Genomic DNA, 24,979 nt, shown 5'->3' on the forward strand with positions numbered 1-24,979 from the left:
GGTTAGATAGCATCACTGACTCCATGGACATAAATTTGAGCAAATTCCAGGAGTTAGTGGAGGACAGAGGAGCTTGGCGTGCTGCAGTTCATGGGGTCACAAAGCACTGGACGTGACTTAGCGACTGAACAGCAACGAGGCTTTCTCCCCCGTCACTGGTCCTGATGTCAGCATCTGTCCTTAGGACAAGCCCCAGTGTTTGCATTTGGTTATCACTCACTGCTCTGGTCCTGGTATTAGATCACAGCCTTTTGTTTTCGGATGGAAGTGCCTTGGGAATTTTCCTTACTGTTGATGAGGCCAGTGATGTGTTACAAAGTATGTTTTGTTTCAGATTTAGGGGTTTTGTAGAGGGAGGTCCTTCAGAGTCCGCCTTCCTCCTCACTGCCCAAGTGGACATCCCTCCTGCGATGGGCACTGTCCACCCTGAACTCTTCATGTTCTGCTGGTGCCACGTGCATGGGTCTGTTCACCTGCCCTGCCCAAAGGAAATCCCTAAGTCAGCAGGCAAACCTATCCATCTCTTTATTGCCCAGGCCTGGTTCATGGTGATGCTTAATGCCATTAGCGGCGGTAAACCCCAAAGCTATAGGAAAGGAGGGAACAACATAATTTTGTTTTTAATTTGAATCTACCCAGGGATGTCTTCTGCTCAACACCCTTCACCAGCTGCCTGGATAAAACCTAAGTTCCTTACGTAACAGCGCTCTGTGTGGTCCGCCTTGCCAACTTGATCAGCTTCTCCTCGGTCTCTCACCCCTCCCTGGGCTTTTTAGGAATACTTCCTCAGTCCTCCTGCCTCTCCTAGCCCTCATCCCTAACTGGCTGTGCCTGCTGCCCTCTCTGCCCTAAAGGTGATCTGTTGTTGTCTAATCTGCCTGAACTCCTACAAAGCCGTCAGGGCCCTATTTAAATGTTACCTCTTCCAGGTCACCTAGCCGAGGCCAGTCACCCCCTGAAACACACACCCCCTCCATGGCCCCCGGCCCACACTTATGCTCACACAAGCTCTCATTATCCCAGACACGGAGCCTACACTTCTCAGAGCTGAAGTTCATTAACAGTTATGTAATTGTTTGAAGGAAATACAACCAGTCCATCCTAAAGGAGATCAGTCCTGGGTGTTCATTGGAAGGACTGATGCTGAAGCTGAAACTCCAATACTTTGGCCGCCTTATGCAAAGAGTTGACTCATTGGAAAAGACCCTGATGCTGGGAGGGATTGGGGGCAGGAGAAAAAGGGGACAACAGAGGATGAGATGGCTGGATGGCATCACCGACTCAATGGACGTGAGTTTGGGTAAACTCCGGGAGTTGGTGATGGACGGGGAGGCCTGGCATGCTGCAATTCATGGGGTTGCAAAGAGTCGGACATGACTGAGCTACTGAACTGAACTGAATTGTTTGAAGAGTGTCTGACTTCCCACTAGATATCAACTCCACAAGGACAGGAGCTGAGCCCCGTCTGCTCCCTGGGTATCCCTGGTTCCTAGTAAGGGCCCAAGTTAGTGTCGTGCTGGTAAATGTGTAACAAGCAGCTCTCATATTTTTAAAGAGCGCTTTGGTTTATAGCACGTGTTTGCCCATCTCTGTGATGTAAATATGCCCACTGTGGCCAATTTCAGTTGCCCACATGATGCCACTGGACGTGGGTTGGAAATCAGTTTTTGAAGCTCTGTGAGCTCAGCTGCCTGAAACGGAAGGAGCTCTGTACACGTTGGTTAAAAGAAGGCAGGAAGGGCGGGAGGTGAGGAGGGAGGGAGCAGGTCTCCCTTTCTGACTGACCTTCTGCCAGCCCCACCCCCTCGAGGCCACCTTAAGATGCTTGTAGTTCTTTAAATGTACACATGGTCTCAGGAACTCTCAACCTTGGCAGTATTTTAACAACATTTTTTTCTTTATTTTTAATTGAGGGATAATCACTTTATAATGTTGGACTGGTTTCTGCCATATATCAACAAGAATCAGCTGTAAGTATATATATATTCCCTCCCTCGTGAGCCTCCCTCCCACCCCTAGATCCACCCCTCTAGGTCATCACAGAGCACCAAGCTGAGATCCCTGTAGCAGCTTCCCACTAGCTTTCTATTTTACACAAGATGGCACCCCGCTCCAGTACTCTTGCCTGGAAAATCCATGGACAGAGGAACCTGGTAGGCTGCCGTCTATGGGGTCCCACAGAGTCGGACACGACTGAAGCGACTTAGCATAGCATAGTGTATATATGGGGCTTCCCAGGTGGCTCAGTGGTGAAAACAAAACAAAAACCTCGCCTGCCACGCAGGAGACGGTGATATGATCTCTAAGTCAGGAAGATCCCCTGGAGAAGGAAATGGCAACCCACACCCCCTATTCTTATCTGGGAAATCCCATGGACAGAGGAGCCTGATGGGCTACAGGGCGTGGGGTCACAAAGAGTCAGACATGACTTAGTGACTAAACAGTGGCAGCTGCAGCAGTATATATCCGACTCTGTGCGACCCCATAGACGGCAGCCCACCAGGCTCCCCCGTCCCTGGAATTCTCTAGGCAAAAACACGAGTGGGTTGCCATTTCCTTCTCCAATGCATGAAAGTGAAAAGTGAAAGTGAAGTCGCTCAGTTGTGCCCGACTCTTAGAGACCCCATGGACTGGAGCCCACCAGGCTCCTCCGTCCATGGGATTTTCCAGGCAAGGGTCCTGGAGTGGGTGCCATTGCCTTCTCCGATATGGCAACGCTACTGTCGATTTGTCCCAGCCTCTCCTTCCCCTGCTGTGTCCACACGTCTGTTTTCTCTATATCCGTGTTTCTATTCCTGCCCTGCAAATACGTTCATCAGCACCATTTGTCTAGATAACCTTGGCAGTATTAAATGACATTTGAGACTAGACAATTCTTTGTCATAGGGGCTGTCCTGTGTTCAGCACCGTCCCTGGCCTCCACCCACCAGAGGCCAGTGAGCACGTGGCGTGGCTGCTGCCAGCGCCCCCATCCTTCCACCCTGGGTCCCTCCCGTCCTTGGGCCAGCCCTGCTCAGACAGCTGACTCCAGTTAAAACTCCCTGCCCTTGGGCAGTAATGGGGGAGCCCCTGTCAGCACTTTTCAAGCCAAATGCTGAATTCTCTTTTTTTAAACACTGTATTATAATGTGAAATACTGATGTTTTATGGCCTGATAACGGCCGCTGCATTGGATGGAGATGCTTTCCCCAAGCCCTCGGTCACAGCTCCTATGAAATAGTAGGTGCAATGGTCAGGCCTCCTGAGCCCGGGCTGCTAGGACCACACAGTGTGGTCTAAATGGCATCGAATCACTAACTGTGCAGCTGCTAGAATGATGGCAGGAGCCCGAGTGGGCCACCCCCAACACCCCAACCCCAGAGCCAAGCGGGCCTTTGGAGGCCCTGAGCTAAGAACTGATAGCCTTTTCCCCCCAAGTGTCCCTTCAAATACACTAACCCATGAGGCACCCTGAGAAATCCCAGAGCTCTGCTCTCACCCCTGACAACTACTTTCTGCTTAAAAAAAAATCAAATACTTCCCTTCCCCCTCATTTGTGATGCTGCTGCCCAGCAAGGATGTAAGCTATGCTCACAGTGTCTCCAGCCCCACGAGTCCCCTGTCCCCAGCCTTGGAGGACACCCTCCTCCAGCCACGCTTCCTGCCAGCCCCTCCTCCCCACATCCCAAGAACTTTCCCAGACAGCAGGGCACCTGTTGAGTTGACAAGGCTCCACCCCGCTCTACACTCATTTCCCAGGTATGTGCTAGGCAAGTATTTCCCAATTTTACTTTGGAGGAAGGTGCTCAGAAGAGGTCCGAGGAAGGCAAATGTACTGTGATCCAATGACAACTGCTGTATGCTTTAAAAAAAAAAACATGTACCAGAATGTTCTTTTTCTTCTTTGCTAGCCTATTGTCATGCTGAGGAGTGCTCACATTTGGGAAAGAAGTCCTTCTTAGAGTCTAACCTGCAACTGGTGTCTCCCACCCCACCTTTTTTTTCTTCCCTCCCACCTTACTGATTTGACATCTCTGAGAACCAGAAGTACCCTTTTCCTGAAACCTTAAAAGCGGAAGTTAGACTTGCTAGAACTTCAAAGAATTGATCACTACAACAGGGCAGGCCACTCCGAGTTTCCTGAAACACCTGTCTCCTGTGTTCTGCTCCAGGAAATGACCATGATACTACTGTTGCAGGAAAAGGGGACGCGAGAGGATGGTCATATCCCAAGGTCTCAGGCGAGTCCCTGGGGTGGGCCACCAAGTGAGGGGCCTTGGCTTCATGCAGGAAAGAATTCACTAGCGAGCCGAAGTGGAGTGAAAGCAGGTTTATTCTGCATACTCCGTAGGGTGTGGGTCATCTCAGAAGACAAGAGGGCTTCTCTCCTCTTTTTTGCTTTCACCAGCTGGCTGCTGGCCTCTGCGTGTATTTCCACAGTTAATCCTTTTTTCCAACCTGCTTTCCTGGCCAACTTCTGTATGGGTGGGTGGGCCTTAACGGTGAATTCTGTGGAAAGTGAAGGGGCTCTTTGAGCAGAGGCCATGTGCAGGAGGAGGGTTCCTATCCACGTGTCCATGTAGGGACAGTGCACGTTTGTGTCTGTGCGGTTCTTGGAGGCAAAGCTGGGGGCAGTGGATACTTGGAGAGTGATGGATAGCTGTGTGGTCTGAGGACCCCCAATGGATCTGCCTCTTCCCTTCACTGACCCTCCCATCTCTCCTTCAGGCCTCAGGACCTCTCTGCTCAGCCTGCTTCCGTGAGCCCCATGGATAGTGATTATTGCGTTGGCCCACCCATTTGCTTGCTGGGATGGGGGACCACCGCTGAGTCAGATCCATGAACCTCTGGCTTGGGTGTGGCATTTGGAGCTGATACCTCCTTTGGGATCATCCTCATTGAATAATGCACCTTTCCACACCGCTCCCCACCCCGCCACCTCCTCAAAATGCCTTGCGATTGCCTCCTGGAAATTTCTTGCCCCAGTGGTGAGCAGCCATATTTCTTGCCCCAAGGCCAATAGGAACGGCAAAGACATTTAAGAGTGGTGGTTTAGTTGCTAATTTGTGTTCGACTCTTGTGATCCTGAGGACTATAGCCTGCCAGAATCCTCTGTCCATGGAATTTTCCAGGCAAGAATACTGGAGTGGGTTGCCATTTCCTTCTCCAGGGGATCCTGCCAACCCAGGAATCGAACCCTGGTCTCCTGCACTGCAGGTAGATTCTTTACCAACTGAGCTATACAGTATCTGTTTAATTTCTTTCAAAATAAAGAGTGCTTCGGTAAGGTTCGTTTTGGGGGCCTTCTTGCAACTTAAGATGCTACAGGAAATGTCAAGGAGAAAACTGATGCTGGTCATGGCCATTCCTCATGCATCCTGAAACATGATTCCTGGGGGTATCTGTATCCAGGGCTGGCGGCCACCATGCTCACTGTGGACTGACACCCCGTTCAAGCCCATCAGTATGTTTAGCTGGAGCCTTGGCACAAGGCAGAGTATCCTAAGAAGTTTCCACCCACTTGGGAAGTGAGCCTCTCCCTGCTTTTAGATGAACTCCTTTAATTGTGACACCCCTTCTCTGCCTCCCTCTAGGACTATAATTGTTCTAAAGGCTCATGGTTTTATCAGATTCATATCTGCTTGGAAAATGGTGTAGGGCAATAGTCTGCTGGACCCCAATTCTTAGTCTTGTTCCATTGCTGACTACGTCTCCTTGGGCTGTTTATGTGGCCCCTTGGGGCCCCGGTTTCCTCATCTGTAAGGCTGAGACAGTAACACACACTTCATATGATTTTGGGCATTACTTTGCCAACAAAGGTTTGTCTAGTCAAGGCTATGGTTTTTCCTGTGGTCATGTATGGATGTGAAAGTTGGACTTTGAAGAAGGCTGAGTGCCAAAGAATTGATGCTTTTGAACTGTGGTGTTGGAGAAGACTCTTGAGAGTCCCTTGGACTGCAAGGAGATCCAACCAGTCCATTCTGAAGGAGATCAGCCCTGGGATTTCTTTGGAAGGAATGATGCTAAAGCTGAAACTCCAGTACTTTGGCCACCTCACGCGAAGAGTTGACTCATTGGAAAAGACTCTGATGCTGAGAGGGATTGGGGGCAGGAGGAGAAGGGGACGACAGAGGATGAGATGGATGGATGGCATCACTGACTCGATGGACGTGAGTCTGAGTGAACTCCGGGAGTTGGTGATGGACAGGGAGGCCTGGCGTGCTGCAATTCATGGGGTCGCAAAGAGTCGGACACGACTGAGCGACTGATCTGATCTGATGTTAGAATGATTTGTGTTATCGCATTGTTTATGTCTGCATCCTCAGCCCTTAGTCCTAGCCTGGCACATAGACAGTGGTCACCCAGTGTTTGTTGAATGACATAGTGAGTGTATGTGAGGCGCCTCCATGGCAGGCCCTCAGTGAAAGTCAGCAAGTCATATAGTACTTTCCTCTCCCAGCCTCTGGGTTACGGCTGTGTCCACTTTGATGACTGTGCATCCTGCTAGGATTTCCGGGAGAGCAAGGAGTGACCCTTCTGTGAGGCTCATCAGCACCTTCACCTGCAGGTGGAGCACTCCCCCACACCCTCGCCATCTCCGAGTCCCATGAGCTCGGCCAAGCCCATGAGAAATGGTCTAGTGGTCTGGCTGGGCACTCAGGCTGCAGGTGCTCTGACCCCAAGTCCTGCCAGCCATATTTGGCTTCCAGGGCCTCAGGATTCCTGTGCTGATTCCAGGCTTCTGAGGGTAGCTCCCCTGCTACTCCCCCAAACACCCCAAGCCCTGGGGACACTTCTTGGGGTCAGAAATGAGTGGTCCCCCCGCTGCCTGGTGGCCCAGGGAGAGATGGGCGGGAAGGCTCTCTGGTGAAGGAGGATATGGGCCAATGAAATGGGGATCTATGACCAGGCAGGCCCAGGACTCTCTGGCCAGGGGGAAAGACAAGGACCATCAACACTGGACCAGTCTACAGAGAGTCCAGATGGGAGGTGGTGGAGCCAGTGGTCTGGAGATATATTGGAGTCATGGAATTTTTTTCCCCCAAAAGGATACCCTCATAGCTCAATAGAAACCCTGGTTCAATTCCTGGGTCAGGAAAATCTGCTGAAGAAGGGATAGGCTACCCACTCCAGTATTCTTGGGCTTCCCTTGTGGCTCAGCTGGTAAAAGAATCTGTCTGCAATGTGGGAGACCTGGGTTTGATCCCTGGTTTGTGAAGATCCCCTGGAGAAGGGAAAGGCTACCCACTCCAGTATTCTGGCCTGGAGAATTCCATGGACTGTATAGTCCATGGGGTCACAAAGAGTCAGACACTACTGAGCGACTTTCACTTTTCACTTTCAAAGGATACCCAGGTGGTGCTAGTGGTAAAGAACCTGTCTGCCAATGCAGGAGACGTGAGAGACTCGGTCTGCTCCCTGGGTTGAGAAGATTCCCCGGAGGAGGAAATGGCAACCCACTCCAGTATTCTTGCCTATAAAATCCCATGGACAGAGGAGGCTGGTGGGCTGCAGTTCATGGGGTTGCAAACAGTTGGACACAATTGAGCACACACCAAGGACACTAAACTTAAAAGAAAAATAGATGCTGATATTAAAGAATTGGGGTGTATCACATGACATTTTTGGCTTTCATGAAAAACCAGGAGCTTTGGAAGCACTGCAGCCCGGCATGACTGCTTCCTTTAGATTCGATGGGAGGGGGCAGGTGTGAGCCCAGCACAGGGCTGGCCATGAGGGTGCTCACAGAGGTGGGTCCTTATCATTGTCACTCAGACGCTGCTGTGGAGACCCTCAGAGCAGACAGCAGTGGTCACTCCACTTGCCTCCCCATCAGGACTGGCTGCCTGGTGCTTCATGACACCTGGCTGTGAATGGACTGTGTCCTCACCCGAAAGGTGGACACAGGTTCCCAGAGGCCCATGTTACAGATGAGGAAAGTCGAGCTCTGCCATATGCCAGATGCTTTTACCCACTTCTGAGTCCATCTTTGCAACAGCCCTGTGAAGTAGGCAGTCTGATTTCCATTTTACAGAGGGAGAAACAGGTTCAGAGGGACTGGGGGACTGGCTTAGGGTCACACAGCTGAGTGCCGGCTCTGGACTCAAACCCAAAGATCTGGCTCCAAAACCTGGTCTTTCCTCGACTCCTCTCCCCGATGGCTTGTGTGTGTGCATGCTTAGCTGCTCAGTCGTGTGTAACTCTTTGTGACTCCGTGAACTGTAGCCCGCCAGGCTCCTCTGTCCATGGGGATTCTCCAGGCAAGAATACTGGAGTGGGTGTCCATGCCCTCTTCCAGGGGATCTTCCCAACTCAGGGATTGAACCCAGGGCTCTCGCACTGCAGGAAGATTCTTTACTGTCTGAGCCTCCAGGGAAGTACCGCTCCCCCCGCCACCCCCCCCGCCCCAGCCCCCACACCCGCCACGGCTTAGTTTTGATCAATTCTGCTGGTTCAGGCTGTCACTAAAGTGAATTTGTATTTCTTAAACATGCGTGAGGAGATGGAGGGGCCCTGTGAATGATTCACCATCCCAAGATGCGCTCTCTGACCCTCGGTTTGCAGACATCCCTCAGATTCCCCTGCCCTGCAGAGAGCTTCCTCTTCTGTCACCACAGCGCTGGTCCCCGTGGTGACAGCTGACAGAGTCGGCCTTCTCCCCTCCCTGGCCCGGGTCCTCCTTATCACAGGCTCCATGCCACCCCCAGAAACATCTGCCTCCTAACAAGGAAGGAAGCTGGTGCTCCTGGGCAGGCGTGGGGTCCGTTTGGATGTGACTTCAGCCCCGCTGGCCTGTCCCAGGGAAAGCAATTAGGCAGCTCAGAGCTGGTCGGGGGCACGGCAGCTGGGCCAGGTGTTTGCCAGGGTGGTGTGTGCACTTCTCTTCCCGCGCCGTGGCCCTGTGGCATTAGACTTGGCTCCTCTGTCTACACCTGGGCCAGCAGCAAGACGAACACCTGAGCCTGGAATTTCTCAGCCACTCTGTGGGGGTCTCTCTGCCTCTGCAGATGCTGCTCACTGACTCAGCTTCTTTCCGAGCAAAAGAGATGCTCAGAGAAAGGTTCTGACTCACCTGGCCCTGTGCCCAGCTCACCTCACCTATTTTTTTTTTTTTTTTTGGCTGTGCCCTGTGGCATATGGGATCTTAGGTCCCCAACCATGGATTGAGCCTACGCCTCCTGCATTGGAAATGCGAGGTCTTAACTACTAGACCACTAGAGAGGTCCCTCACATCACTTCTTCAGGCTCTTGGAGATCCCACATGAGCCACAGGGGCTTCCGTGGCTAAACCGTCAGGAGCGAGTCTGCCTGCTGTTGTTTAGTCACTAACTCGTGTCCAACTCTTTTGCAGGGGATCTTCCTGACCCAGGGATTGAACCCAAGTCTCCTGCATTGCAGGCAGATTCTTTACCATCTAAGCTATCAGGGAAGCCCTTCCTATCTCTGGTTGAACTTAAATCTATTCAAATCCTGGGGAACACAGGCCATGAGGCCAGTGCTTTCCAGGCTCCAAAACACAATCAGCTGGCATTTCTGAGCCCACAAGGAAAGTGTTGTTACACCAACTTCACAGGTGAGAACACTGAGGCTCACAAGTTAATTAAATAGCTTGAAATCAGATGCTAGTCCAGAGCTAGAGCAATTGATTACCCAGGCCTGACTTGGCCTGGCCCAGCCCCACCGGTGGCCTGCAAAGGTCCTCCAGATGGAGCAAGACATGCAATCTTAGATTCTCTTGTTTAGGTGCAATTAACTGCTGCTGCTAATTCGCTTCAGTCGTGTCCGACTCTGTGCGACCCCATAGATGGCAGCCCACCAGGCTCCCCAGTCCCTGGGATTCTCCAGGCAAGAACACTGGAGTGGGTTGCCATTTCCTTCTCCAATGCATGAAAGTGAAAAATGAAAGTGAAGTCGCTCAGTCGTGTCTGACTCTTAGCGACCCCATGGACTGCAGCCCACCAGGCTCCTCCGTCCATGGGAGTTTCCAGGCAAGAGTGCTGCAGTGGGGTGCCATTGCCTTCTCCGAATTAACTGCTAGTGCCTGCTAACCCATTAAGAAAACAGTCAAAGATTTCCAAAGCCGGAAACTCAGAAATGCAAACAAGCAGTCAGCCAGCGTTTCCCAGAGACTCTGATTCAGAAGCATGGCTGATGCTCTGACAATGTCAAAGGCTCCCCCTTAGGACATGCTAGGGACTAGAAGTCCTGCCATTTTCAAGAAGGAAAGGCCAAGGTTTTCAGTTGCTACTATTCTTGCTTCTTAGAGATTAATCTTCTTGGGATAATTTTCTTGTGGATTCAGTTTGTTGGGGAGGTAGAGTGCAGGTGTTCATATCTGCATATTTTTTGGTAACTGGGCTTTAAGGCACCACACAGTTGTGGCTCAGATGTGGGTTCTCCATCCACCAGCTGGTATCAGGATACATCCCCTCAGTCTCTCTATACAGTGACACTTCCCTGGTGGTGTGCTATGACTTCGATATTTCAACAACTTCTAACTGGGTCAAGATCAAACCCCTAAGTTATTTTTAAGCTTATAGGGCATTCTTTTATATTATAAAATTATGAACCTGTTCTCTTATAATAGGAGAAGTGGAAACCCACTCCAGTATTCTTGCCTGGAAAATTCCATGGACAGAGGAGCCTGGTGGGCTACAGTCCAGGGGTTGCAAAAAGTCGGCCATGACTGAGCACATCAGCGTCCTCTTATAAAGTTAATCATATATATTCCCACTTGATTCTTCATTAGCACCAGGTTCTTTTTCCTTGGGCATAGGTGGGAAGTCAGGGGGCATGGCAGGTGCTGCCCCCCCCGCCCATGGGGTTTGAGTTGAAAAAGCTTGAGTCGTTTGTTCAGAGCAGATGAGCGAGGGGGTAGGGTGTTTGGGAGGAAATGCAGGTTTTTGGTGAGAGGGCCCGTTGATACTTTTAAACTCATATAGTCACAGGCCCAGTGGTTTTCACCTGCAGCCCCACTACACCTGGATTCCCCAGGAGCCCAGGTTGAGTGATGCACACAGCAGCTGCCCAATAACCTTGCGCACAGGTGTCGGGAGAGGCTCCTGGGATGCCCGGGCCTTCCTGTAGCCAGGAGGGGACCTCCCCTCTGCCCCACCGCCTTGTCCCCACCAGGAAGTGGCAGCTCTGGTACAGAGAGGGGTTTCATAGCAGGGCAGATGGAGGCCATGCCCTGCCTGATGGAGAGCTCGTGCTGAACCACAGTGCGTTTCTGCCCTGCCCTCTCCTCCAGTCCCTCTCTGCAAGTGCGTTTTCTGGGCCTGGCAGAAAAAGACTAACAGAAATAGACTCCGTCACAAAAGCCAGGAAAGTGCTAGGCTGTGCCAGAGGCTACTGCTGGGTAAAAGTAGGGGTGGAGTCAAGTTCAAACCAGATCCAGCAGAGGGACTGGAGGCACCCGCCGAGCTCGGTCCCAGCCCTCACCGCCCACTCGGAGGCGTCGTTCGGGGCACTACAGCCTTGCTAGGTTGGAAGCCCAGTTCTGTTTCCTGGCTCCTTGATCCCAGATGATGTACTTTGCCTATTTTCCCATTGCCAATGGAGCCTTTGGAGGGTTAACTGAGTTAATACGTGTCAAGCGCAGAGCATGGAACTTGGCCCATGGTAAGTGCCCAACAAATGTTAGATGTTATTACTGTTATCACTACTATTAGGTTGCGCCTGTTGGAGCCTGCCAGCATGGGTGGGAGAGCACACAGCAGGGCCACCGAGGACAGCCATGCCGGCTGCGTACTGCATACCATCCACGTGGTAATGCAGGGCAAACCTGTGCGGCTGTCCACAGATCCTGCAGATGGGACAGCCCTACTCCAACTTCTGACTAATATCGTGATGCTGAAGTTGGACCTTTTGGGGCAAGGTCTGATTAACAAAGGAGGGGAGTGTGGCTTTTGAGTAGAGCTCTGTGGATTTGAATCAGGTGTGACCTGGCCCTTGAGAAGGCCCTGGTATTGCAACACCGATGGCAAGGATCTTAGCCAAATCACTCCTTTCTGGGCCAAGTTTTCCCTCATCTGTTCAGTGTAAGGGGTTGGGTTAGTTTTGGGGAGGCAAATTGGCTTTCTCTTTGAATGCCAATGCTGATTGATTGGCAGTGGCTGTTGGAGGCTTTGTAAAGTGAAGACATGAGAGGTCATTTGGGGCTGGGTGAGAAGGGCTCTTTAATTGTTCTGTGATGTCTATTTTGAGACCAGGGAGAGAGGAGCTGTGGCACGTGTGTTCGGGCCATTCACGTTCCTCAGATAAGCCCAGTGGTTCTCAACCCTGGCTGTATCGGAGATTTTACCACACTGATTCAGCAATATAGCACCTGGCATTGGTCATTTTTTGTTTTGAAAGCTCTGCAGGGGATTCTAATGTGTGGCCAGGTTGACAGCTACTGGGGCACACGCCCCTCAGTTCCTGGCAGTCCTGCACTCTGTAACTTCTCGGCATGGTCTATACATTTATGGTACTTTGAGCTTTCTTCTAGTAGAAACGCAAGGGGGGTTAAAAAGGCGTCTTCCAGTCTTATTGCTGGAGAGGATTTAAGTTGGGAGGCAGAGGCTGAAGGCACAGCTGCGATTGTGGATTGGGGTATCCAGGTGGCCTCTTCTCAGGCTATACTGCGGGGTTTTCATTGCGGGAGGACTAGGTTTTGCATCTGGGGGCGGTCTCATGGGGCTCAGAAAAGACCAGCCCACTCTGGCTTCATTAGGGAAGCCCTGTGGCTCCTTTAATTTCTCTCTCAAGCTCCTCTCGGTCCCCAGGGAAGGCAGGAAGTCAGGACAATGCAGAGGCCCACTGAGGTCTTCAGGAAGTAATGTGCCCCAAACTCACAGGGCCCCGCTTTGGGTCTTTTGAAGGAGCGCTGGGGGGAGAAGGAAGCAGATGAAAGCTGACTGGGGCCACTGGGCTGGAGAATGCAGGGTCAGGGCGCCAGGCTTGGAGGTGGTGCTTTAGGACCACAGGCAGCCCTGGATGCTGATGGCTCCTCCAAATTACAGTCAGGGTGGCAAAGATGAGATGTTTCTGGGAGGCCACCCCAGCCTCAGCCCCTCCATGGGCCCAGAATCCAGCCAGCTTTCCTCGGCCCCTCCCATCACCCCCACAGGACCCAGCCCTGAAATTCCAAGGGGCAGGTCATGCCGGGCTTTGCCTCCCACCCGGAGTAAGATAGAAGCAATCAAATAACATAGAATTCGATCATATTTTAAAATAAGCTTTATTTAGATTTTTTTGTTTATATTTTATATTTGCATCCATGCCTTCAAGAAACCTTTCCCACGGGAAAGGTTATTTTCATCTAATGTTACCCATAACTCATTCGCTATTTGACGTAGTTCTCTTAAATAAATCATCCTTAGTAACTCTTAGAATTATCTCCTAATTTACAAAAACTGAAATGAAAAGGAACTACTAAATCATTATTACCAGGAGGGGTTGCAACCTTATTTTCTTGTAAGTAAAGGGCAAAACAATAAAAATCAACTAAAAGAAAAAAAAAATTCATGGGGGGAGAAAAGCATTTCCTAAAATCTCTCTCGCTCCAGCTGCTCTCCCTCGCCGCCAGGCTCGGTGAAATGGCTCAGCCAACAGAGCCCAGAAAGATCCTTAGTAGGTACCCTGCCTACTTTAGGTACCTTTTCCAACCCCATTAGGTCAGAAGGAAAGGGAGCAGCTGACTGGGGCTTTTCTGTTTTAGAGACTTTGGAAAAAATATCCTATCCCTTCTGATAAGAGATGCTTCAGCATTTAAAAATCTCTGTTTCTTGGTAAGAGTTGCAAACGTTACGGTTAGCAGAAAGCGCAACTACTGTTGTTTAGAGGGTGTGTGAACTGAGCTGTTAGTAGTTAAGGTGGTTCAGAGCGGGAATTCACAGGTCAGAAGAAAAGGAAAGGCTAGTTTTAGGCCATGGGAGACCCTGGCTTAGAAGCTCACATGTTCTCCTTCACCTGGCGTTACGATGCTCACAGTTCCTTGCTGGTGAAGCCTCACAGGGATCAACACTGCTCCCCAGAGAGGCAGGCGTTTCTGCCAGCCCTTCTCTCCTGGGCTGAGTGGGCTCAAGCTGCTGTGACAGTTGGACGACAGGGTCTGAGGAATCCCAAGAGACTCCGTGAGGTGTGGGTGGAGGAGCCAACCAGAAGAGGGAGGGCAGAGGTGCTGGGCGCTGTGTCTCCAACAGCCCTCCCCCTCGAGATGGGTGCCTCCCCCATGGCACCTGCCTGGCCAATGTGCAGAATCAACCAAGGATGAGAGAGACACAGCTGCAGGGAGGAATGGGGGCTGCTCCAGGACCCTTGGGGAACCCACTTGGGCCGAGTGTCCCTGGGGTCCTACCCTGTGGTCATGCGGTCGGCTGTCTTGCCCTGTATTCAGCCTCTCTCAAAAGACAGACCCAAGAGAAGGGGACCACGACATCAGGCGCTCTGCTCACTGAGGTCAGTGCTCTTTCAGATAAATAAATATGTATAGAAAGGCCTGGAGAGAGCTCTAGGTGTGAGAAAGGCGGAGCGTACTTTCCATGCAGGGGCGGGACAATGAGGGAGAGAGAAGAAGAACGAACAGAAAAAAGCGAGCTTGGAAATCCAATGGTCCCTGGTTCTGGCCACCCTAAACTCTACCTTGCGCAGCTTGGCAGCAGCATGATCACAGAACACACAAGTCAACAGAGAACCCGCCTCCCGCCCGCCCCCGTGGAAAAATATACATTCCGATATTTATGTAATAATTTAGCTAGAATAAGTCTTCTGCATTTGTGCAAATAAATTAAACGGAACAATTTTCTTTTCCCCGTAAAGAAAGAAACGGCAATGCAATTTAAAAACCGGCAGGCCATTAAAAAGAGCCCGTTTGGCCTCTGACAAGCCGAGCCAGGACAGGGCCCCTTGGCCAGGCTTGCAAGTCTCTGTGGAGAGTGGACCTTACCCTGATGATGATGGCCTTTTGGGGTTAAAGTGACTTGGGTGTGCCCGAGAACAGGGTCTGGTCCCACGCGTTCACACTGGAAGGGGTAGGCAGAGTGGGGTAAGGGGGGGAACATCAAAAACAGACCACATCCTCAGGGAGACGGGCTCCAGAAGTAGCAGTTTGGACGAGGGACATTTACAAGCACAGAGGGCACAATAGTTTTGTTATTTACAAATACACAGCAGTCCTTCAAGTTTTCAAGTTTCATAAAAAGGAGGCAGGGAGGGAAAGGGACCAAAAAAATCCCCCAACGAACCGAACAAAAAGAAGAAGAAAAAAAAACACATTGAAAAAAAAAAACAAAAACAAACCCAGATTAACAACACAACTGTATCGCTCCGAGGACAACAGAGAGTTGACATGTTCACACACGGTTGTAGTATGTACATCAATTACAGAGGTGACGACGCAGGGGAGGGGCCCGCGCGAGCAGGCTCGGCCACACCCGCGCCCACGTGCGCGAGAGATCGCGCACACACGCACTGCTACGCACGCCCAGCCGCACCCCCCCCACCCCCGACTCGCACGCACGTCCACACGCACAGACACGCCCGCCGGGCAGCAGGCGAAGGGAGGCGGGTATCACCAGTCCCCGTCCTCCTCTATGTAATAATCAGGGGCGGTACCATCAAAGAGGCCGGGGTCGAGGGACTTCCGCTGCTTCCCTCTGGCGAAGACACGCGAGATGGAGCCGAATCCCATTTTCTCTTTCTTCTTTTTCCGTTTTTGGTCTTCAAGATCCTCTAGTGACTGCGGAGTCCGGCCAGGTGATGGATGAGGCGGGGAGAAGAACAAAGAAAAGCTGAGCTGGGGCGGAAGACAGGGAGGGGTGGGGGTGGGGGGGCATCCGTGGGTAAAGATGCTAGGGTCTGCCCCTCACTCGCTGAGCGGACTTGGGCCTGTTACAGAACCTCTTGGGGACAACACTAGGACCCATCCAAAACTGTCATGAGGATGTCACTAAAGTGAAGATAAAAAAACGCTTAGAACAGCGCCTGGCACCTAATAAGCATTCGTGATAGCTGCTGTTGGGGTTTGTACTGTTATTTAAATTCAGTGTGTTGTCCACAGCCTTCCTGTGCTTGTAGAGGGCTTGCAGAAGCACACCCATGCATGCTGCCACGGCTGGCCACAGGACCCATGAGATGAGCCCTTTGGAAAAGGGGGCGTCAGGAGAACATGGACAACTAGGGAGGAGAAAACCTAAGCTTCATGTCAGCCAAGAGCAAAGACCCTGGACCTTAAGGTTCCCAGGTCTGGCAAGTACTATACTTGTACTGACAAGAAGCAATACTGGCCTCGGTAGAGCCGGGAGGCCAGGGTTGGGTTCTGATCTTGATTATGTCACTACCCGGGGAAACCTGGAGAGCCCCCACCTTCTCTGAGCCCAGTTTTCTCATCTTGTGATGCTGGGATTGTTAATAATGACAAAAACAATGATTAGAAGGAGATCTTTCTCTCAGGATAACTATGGGCTTGCAGCTTTGCAAACAGTCAAGTATTTTATACAAAGATGCAGGACAGTGCTATTGGTCAAAAAGGTGGAGGTTAGAGTAATGGTTCCTCAAACCACATCAGAATTACCTTAATTCCAGTCACCTTCCCCACACCCCAGCCTGGCAGATTAGAATCTCTAGGGTGAAGGGCCTAGGAATCTGCAATAGGAAAATCTTCACTGGCAGACCCTGGTGCAGACAAGCAGTCCAGATCAGCATGTGGGAACCCCAGGATGAGAGAGTTGACCTCGGAGAACTCCTCTGAGCCTCATATCCATGTTTTCCTCCCTACAGCCCCTTTCTCACTCTTAAGATAGTGTACTGAAATGTTAAAAGTGAATTTTAAAAAGTTTCCTGGAGCAAGAGGTCCAAAGAGCCCAAGGCTCAACAGGGCTGCATGGAGGATGTGGGATGCTCTTAGTAGGTCCACAGATCTGGAAGAGGACGTAACAGGGCAAACCCAGGCACTGAGCCCAGCTCTTGCACCAACCCACGTGACTGAGGTTGTGGCTTAACTTCTCTCTGCCCTGGGTGCCCACGTATGGATGTGGGGATGCTGAGGGCCCAGGGGAACAAGTGAAGTCACGGTCAAGAAAGGGTGCAGGGAGGGCCTGAGTGGCCAGGCAAAGCACACCTACCTGTACAATGGGGTTGTGCAGGTTCTTCTGAACTGGGCCGGGACTGTCGCCCTGTAGCCAAAGGAGAGGAGGAAGATGAAACAGCGGAGACACACAACATATGAGAACAGAGGTGGCCCGTGGAGCATGGGCTTTTCCGTGGAAGGAAGTCATCCCTGAGGGACTGCCCTGCCTCTGGGGAATCCGCCCTCCACCCCGAAAGTAGACACTTCCCAATGGCTCAGTCATGGCACCTCGGGTTCATGGAGATGCTGCCTGGACCAGGGATCCTGGCCAGAGGGCCCTGAGGGGATCTGCCTGTTCTGGCTTCTTGACCCCTATTACCCTCTGACCAACATATCTGTCACTCAAAGGCTTCCAAGTTCCTCTCCTAATTGACCCACTGAGTTAAAACTGGAAGTTGGTTACACTTGGTGCTTTTCCTAAAGAAGTATAACTTTACAGAAAAGCACAAAAATAAAGAATTTTGGGACAGGAAGACTTGTAAGACTATGCAGCCTCTTATTAATATTTCCCCCACGAATAACACAATAAATGTCTTATTGTGTGGAGGGGCAGACAAGGCTCATTAGCCTGATTTACAGATACACAGAGAGGTTCCAGACAGTCCAACATTATAAAGCTAATTAAAACCAGAGCTACAACTCAAATTCAAGACCATCTGTTTTTTTCTTGGTCTAGTGCTCCTTCCTCTGAGTATGCAAAAGCCCTCATCATATCCCAGAATCAATCTGCCCTGCCTGGGGTAGGGGCACAGATCACTGGGATCACAAAAGTCATTACTAGGGTGACTTCTGGTGCTCATTTCCAGAATTGCTAGTAAAAGGCAAGAAACAAACCATGTGTCACGTGAGTGAATGTCCATCTTCTCCAGCCTCTCTGTGCTGAGTTCCCACCTCTGCTCTAAGTAAGTGACCAGAGCATGAAAGAATGGGGGTTGCTTATTCCAGGCCAGGCTGTTCTTGCAGGTATCAGGTCAGATGCCTGAGAACAGAGCTACACCTGGAGCTATTTTCAGGTTCTTCCTGGCTTACCTGTATGCACATATGTTGAGATGGGGGATGAAGGTGGTTGAGGGAGGGCAGGGATGGAACAAACAGTAGTTTAGTCTTTAGTCCCATCTCAAGGTTTGCAAACAGAATCTATCTATCTGCCAGGCAGCTAAGGTAGGTTGGTTCTGTGTAGGGCCATCTTTGCCAAATGTATCGGTGAGAGAATGAGGCTAGAGCCCACTGGAATACCCACATACAGACTGGCTTATCACAGCACCCACCACCTAGCAGCAGGGCCCTGTGTAGTGAGCTTGGGAATAAACATGCCAGACCTGCTCTCTGTAGCAGCAGGTTATGTGCCAAGGCCAAGTTGTGCAAAAGGCTAGATCTGAGCCAAATGCAATTCAGAGGCCTTTAAAGAACACTTTCTGCAGGGTGGATTTCCCAGTGGCATTTTGACTGTCAAAGCCCCATTGGGAAGGCAAAATATGGCCCTTGGGAAGGTGGTCTTATTTGAGGTGTGCTCAGATACTACAGGGTATCTGGCCCACACTAAGAATGCACGGCAGTGCTGGCTGTAGGTATACCTCAGCACTGACTCCTCAGAAAGACAGTAATGTCAGAGGCCCCTCTACCGGCCAAACCTTCCTTGCCTTGGCTCTGCAAGGACAGCCTTTATCACCAGAATTCTCTCCTGGGAACAAGAGAAGAACAGATTGCTTCCTTCAAGCCCAGGTGAAAACAGAATCCCAGTCCTGAGTGGGATTCAGGCCCCCTCCCCATCCTCATGTGGCTTCAAGAGGCCCCGGCCAGCAGTCTCTGTCACCCACACCACCAGGCTGAGGCAACTCATTTCAAGTTTAGTCTTAGCTATTAAGTGCTTTTTATTGTTACTATAGATTTGGAAAAAAAAATTGCTTCCATTATGATTACTAATATAGAAAAGTTACTGATTTTTATCAATTGATATTGTACCAGTACTGATATATACTTCTCATTATTAGTGTAATGACTTCAGGTTATTCTCTTGAGGTTTTCCAGGTAGATAATCACCCCACCGGCAAGCAATAGTTATTCTGTCTTCCTCTCCCACTGTATCCACCTCATTTCTTTTTTATTATCCATCTCACTGGTTAATAGAACAACATAAACTAAGTCTTTGAGAAAGCTTGTCCATGCATTTGAAGACCTGACTCTGCTGTGTCTTTAGGAGATGGCAGGGGAGCCCCAGGGATTATCAACCACATGATGGAACAAATAGGAAAAGTGGGCCCCGTACCCTGATCCCAGTGTTTCGTGTTCGAGCCTCGATGTGGAGGCTTCCTGTCCTCAGACGCTTGACCCACCTGCCTTTGTTCACCACCCCCATTCCTGGGAAGCCTGTCTCCCCACCAGTCATCAAGAGTTAGGTGGCTACTGACCTGCACCTCTTGGTAGCTGGGACTCAGTATACAATCAAAAAGCATGTGATCGAGCAAGCAAAGCAAACAAACTTGGAACAAATTCACTGGATGCCTCTCCAGAAGCAAAACATGCAAAAACTCCCAGAGATTAAAAAAAAAAGTCTGGCTGATTCCTGGATGAAGGATCAAGAGCTGGTTCTACAGGGAAATAGGAGTGGTGGTGGTGGTGAGATCCCAAGCTCGGAAGGTAGTCTGGGAGGAGACGCCCATGGTCCCAGACACAGCCCACCACAGGTAAGCCCAGGCTGCTCAGCCCCTGTGGCCGACCCAGGCCCGCCTTCCTCTGGATTTTCCTCGCCCTCCCGGACACAAGGAGCCAACAGGCCTCATTTCTTTCTCTCCCCACATCCATCTCTTCTTGCAAAAGGAAAGAACAGAACAGGAAATGCCTCCGCCAGAATGCTCCCTGGGTGGACGAGAGGAAACAGCGGGTAGGTCTTCACCCCTCCACCCCCACCTCTGAGGTTTCCAGGGGGGCCCACGGCCCGGGCCCTGCGGCTGCTGGCCTTACGTTGCAGAGGGAGTGTGTCCGGTGTCGGGGGGAGTTGATGTCGCTTGGCGTGGACGACCGGTCGCCTTCGGCGGCAGATGCGTCGGAGATGACAGAGGGCTGCCGGGAGTGGCACGGGCTCACCCTGACCGCTGGAAAGCAGGGACAGTTGGTGAGTGGGGGAGGGAGAGGATATCTGTGGCTTCACTGCCTTGCAGGTTGTTCCACCCATTATACAGATGGGAGCACTGAGACATATAGAAGAGACTTGCCCCGCTCTCCACCCCTCTATTCCACAGTCCCACACATCACCAGAGAGCTGCTGCTGGCAAGAATCTCCAGTCCCTGGATCCAATAGGCCCCCTCCTAACCAGGATGAAGAGAAGAGCAAAGTTTGCAGGCACCTTGGTGATTGTTTTTCACAATGCTCCCACTGCCTGGATGTTACCTAGACCTGGTGCAATCCTAACAGCTGGTCAATACCAGCTTCCCAAGCAAGAAGCCTTGAAGCCACCACTGGCTCCTCTTTCCCTCTCATTCCATCACCCCAGCCAATCAGCAGCAGCACCTCCAAACACAGCTGTAAATCTGGCCACTTCTCTCTAGCCCCACCACCACTACCCTAGCCCAGGTCACCACTGTCTCTTGCCTAGAAGACCATGGCAGTCTCCCAGATGGCCTCCACTCCTCACTGCAGTGAGAGCCAGGCAACTGGTCTCACTTTACCTGGGGGTAGAAATGCAGTCCTCCCGCAAGCGAAGGGATTCAGCCCTGCCCACCTCCACCCAGCCTCAGCTCATGTCACAGCAGCTGAATGCCTATAAGCCCACCAGAGTCCCTCCAGCAGATCGCTCTCCTGGCTGTAGGCGCTGGCCCTGGAGGGAGGAAGCACTTACTGCTGGACAAGACTGAGGGCCTATGGTGTGCAGGCGGCGCCTGCAGTGAGGGCTGCGTTACTGAGAAGCGATCCTTGCTGCCAGGGGCCCTATGGAGGAGTGGGTGGGGTAGGGTGGGGTGGGTGCCTTTGGAGTCAGAAGCTTGGGTTCCTAGCTAGGTGACAGCAGGAACCACAGGCTCCAGAAGCCAGCTGCCTGTCTCCAATCTGCACCTGTCACATAAATGCCACTCACAGGAGGGACAAAAAAATGGAGCCAAGTGTGCTGCAGATGTGCAGAGGGGTTTGGCGTTTGTACTGTAGCTGGTGGGTCTAGATGTTGACTAGAGGCTGAGCCCTTCTCCCCACCAGTGCCTGGAGCAAACACCCCTAACATTTATTTCTAACCTCCCCACACATCCAGTGATTACCTGGAGCTGTCAATCAAGGGAGTCTCACTATCTCCTCCGCCAAAGGATGCCCATGTGATCCAGACGGGAGGATCAGGGTATCCACGGCCCGACACTGTGATTGGTCCAGGGGTGGGCATATGACCTGGATGGCCAATCAGTGTAACCACTCCCTAGACACAGTGATTGGTTTGGATATAGGCATGTGACCCTGGCTGGCCTATCAGAGTCCTTCTTTGGGATTTACTATACACACTGAGAAAGATTTCTCTGAAGAGTTTAGAGCCGCAGGGGCCCTAAAAGCCAGAAACTGCTGGAAACTGTTTTCTGCTTTGTGGCAAGAGGTAGTCTAAAGATGAGGCCAAATGTAGGCAGGCAGAGCTGAGAGATGGAGCGAGTCAGACCCAGATATTATCTGAACCTTGGTAGCCAGCTACACTTGAGTTCCATCATTCTGATTTTTCAGTTACCCTGAGCCATGGCCTTTGCCCCACACACCCCCAAAAGCAGAGACAGTGTGTAAAGAGGATGCTCGCCTCCTGAGATGCCTCCACAGCCGTGGCTGGGCTAGGTTGGGCTGGACTCACCTTGCCGGTCCGCAGGGTGGGGGGGATGTGAATGGTAGAGAGTCTGCTGGCTCTGTCGGATGGCTGCAGTCAGCGGGAGGTCTGCCTGCACCACCCACTCCTGGTTGCCATTAAGCACCGTCTCGCCGGGCATGGCGAGTGAATGCCGCTTGGGGACGTCCTTGGTCAGTGTGGCTAAGGACTGCTTGGCCTGGAGAGAGAGCCGGGGAACAGGAAGAAGACCATGTGATCATGGGGACTCCTCTCCACCTACTGCTGGGCCATCACCCACCATCCTGAGAAAGCCAGGCATCTGACACACCAGGGCATGTCCAGCTCTGCACCACCTGCCAATCAGCACATCACCTAGGGTGTGCTCTGGGGTTAGTTATCCCTTAGTTCCTGCTGACACACAGTCAGACCACAAAGGGGGATGGAGGACACACTTAGCACCCATTCTCTTGGTTTCTCTAAGGACCAGCTGGGATTTGAATGAGATGGTAAGAAAGTGGTGTTTTGCCTCTTTTCCTTTGTGCTAAGTTGCTTCAGTCATGTCCGACTCTTTGCGACCCCATGGACTGTAGCCCACCAGACTCCTCTGTCCATGGGATTCTCCAAGCAAGAATACTGGAGTGGGTTACCATGCCCTCCTTCCTGACCCTTTATCCCCTTCAGTTCAGTTCAGTCGCTCAGTCATGTCCGACTCTTTGCGACCCCACGAATTGCAGCACGCCAGGCCTCCCTGTCCATCACCAACTCCCGGAGTTCACTCAGACTCACGTCCATCGAGTTGGTGATGCCATCCAGCCATCTCATCCTCTGTTATCCCCTTATCTCCTCTCAAATTCAACCTGTGATGGCTCCTTCACAAGGTTCTATGCAACACAGGCTGGGAACAGGGCAGACCCTCAGCCTGGCTCCCAGGATTCCATGAGAACACGTGAGAAACAAGGAAGCCCGGGACACAGGTGTGGGGCTGAGTTTGGGCAGATGAACAGTCAGACAGCTCTTCCTTTCTCTGTCTCCTGACTGAAGTTATGGACCTTTGGGTTAGCTTTGGGTCAGCTCCCCACCAGGGTATAGGGGGTCTTATTAGAAGTTGTCCCAAATTATTCAGGGGAGAAAAGGGTACATATTAGAAAAGTATTAATGTGTACTTACCATCATATTCAACTTCTGCTTCCCCACTTACTCCCCAGGCTCATGCCAGGGGAGGGGCCCATGGGCTGTAACTGAGAACAAATGGCAGAGCCACCATGAGTGCTGGCTTTGCCCCTAACATGAACACAGATGAAATGGAAAGACTTCATCTCATCTTTCTCCTAGCTCCAGAACTTTCCATACCCCAAGACCCTGGGCTCCTCCAGGCAGAGAAAGAGAGTCCAGCTGAGAAATGAAGTCCTTAGCCTAAAGCCTGATACAGCCTCATCACATTGACCAGCTGTGTTATTTTAGATAAATCACTGCCTTCTCTGAGCCTCAGTTTCCCTATCTGTGTAATGAAAAGCTTGGACCAATCTTTAGGGCTCTCTGTAGCTTGGATACTCCAGGAGTCTATGAAATCACTCCCCTTCCATTGCCAGCCCCCAGGGAATATAAACCCCCTTGGCAAAGAGAGGCTGAGTTGAAGGAGTCAGCTCCTCATCCACCAGCCAGGTAATAATCTCTACCTGGTTTAGAAAACTGTCATGTGCTCAAGTGTAACAGCCCTGGGTCTCAAGCAGGGAGTGCAGGATTAGCTGTGCTTGCCGGAGGAGAAATTAGAGGTTAAGTAACTTCTCCAGGAGTGCACAGCAGGTACGATGTCAAAGTTGGGCCCCAAGCCTGGGAGCCCCATGGTTGTCTATGGTACCCACTCTCCTCTGGGGCAAGGAAATAACCAGCACAAGTGAGGCAGCCTCTGAATCCATGAGGCAGAGAGTAGGGTTTGGCTGGTCACCACGGGATCCCCAGCACCTGGCTTGGGGCTGGGCACAACGAGCGAAGCACTCAGGAAAACTGCAGAGGGAGTGGAAGCAGGTCTCTGCCACGTCCAGGCAGACAGCCCAGGGAATCTGTGCTGTTCACTTACTACAGGAACAATGGAGCAATCCTTTTACTGAAGGAAGGAGCCAGGCCGGCTGTGTCTTGGAGCTGCCACGTGCCTGCAGCAGGCCCACCAGCATCACGGACTCGTTTCCTGGACCAGCGCGCCTCACTGGGGACCACATCTGCTCTCCCCTCCAGGTGTCTGTGCGCCTGGCCTCCCAGCCCTCCATCCTGGCTCTGCTCTGTGTAGTTGGCTGCCCCACTCCCTGGCTTCCTTCTGCCCAATCCATCTTGGCTGCCAGATGGGTGGACGCTGGGGGAAAGCGAGCGCCCGTTCAGTCTGCCATCATCGCTAACTCTCAGCTCTGCCCTCTTGCAAACACCCCCAGCCACGCACATGGAAAGCACAGGCAAGTCCAAGTCATCCCCTGAAATAAGCAGCCCCTTGAGGCAGCGTAGAAAGAGGCCTGGGCAGGACCACTCTCCTGTCCCCACCTGGCTTCCTTCTCCCAGGTGGAGCCTCACCTCTGTCTAGGCCTGAGAGCAGCACCTTCTGTGAATAACTCAGCAGGCCACTTGGCATTATTACGGCCTGACAATGTGGAGGAGCCTACCTTTAGTCCTGCAGGACGGGGCGGGTGTGTCTGTGAGTTCTGAGCACCGGAACCTGTGACAAACTGTCCACTCATGAGTTTAAATTTCCAAGACTGAGCAAAACAGAGATGTGAAGTGCAGATGAGGCACATAGTCTAACTTAAAATACTTGCATGTACACACACACTCACTCTCTCTCTCTCGCTGCTGCCCTGGATCATTTCTTTTTTTTTGGTGGCAATCTGCACATTTCTCTACTAATCTCCTCCACCGAATGCAGTTCAACACTAGGAGCTCGCTCTTCTCTCTGAGCCTACACGCCCTGCTGGACACCCTGAACCCACAGTTTTGAGCTCCTGGGAACCAGTGAATTGGCTCAAACACCCTCATGTGACAAAAGTCAGACAGAACACGGTACAAACTCCATTTCTATTATTTGACTTGCTGTGTGATCTGGAGCAAGGTACTCCACCACCCT

At 51.6% G+C, this 24,979-nt stretch overlaps 1 protein-coding gene and 1 long non-coding RNA gene across 4 annotated transcripts in view; one reads left to right on the forward strand and one right to left on the reverse strand.

Annotated features, from left to right (window-relative positions):
* Nucleotides 1–24,979, reverse strand: part of KAZN (kazrin, periplakin interacting protein) — a 1,332,513-nt gene that overhangs the window by 37,717 nt on the left and 1,269,817 nt on the right. For all 3 annotated transcript variants that reach the window (XM_024976842.2, XM_024976843.2, XM_005217212.5), the window contains 4 exons: nt 21,901–22,090; nt 20,051–20,181; nt 17,085–17,135; nt 15,577–15,700 (listed from right to left, as the gene is read on the reverse strand). In XM_024976842.2, the coding sequence (XP_024832610.2) occupies nt 15,577–15,700; nt 17,085–17,135; nt 20,051–20,181; nt 21,901–22,090 (496 nt within the window). The remainder of the gene's footprint in view (nt 1–15,576; nt 15,701–17,084; nt 17,136–20,050; nt 20,182–21,900; nt 22,091–24,979) is intronic.
* LOC132342481 (uncharacterized) lies at nt 15,632–17,791 on the forward strand. The gene is made up of 2 exons (XR_009490877.1): nt 15,632–15,717; nt 16,022–17,791. It is a non-coding gene; the product is annotated as an uncharacterized lncRNA (long non-coding RNA).

Source organism: Bos taurus, chromosome 16 (genome assembly GCF_002263795.3).
Source record: "Bos taurus isolate L1 Dominette 01449 registration number 42190680 breed Hereford chromosome 16, ARS-UCD2.0, whole genome shotgun sequence".
NCBI lineage: Eukaryota > Metazoa > Chordata > Mammalia > Artiodactyla > Bovidae > Bos > Bos taurus.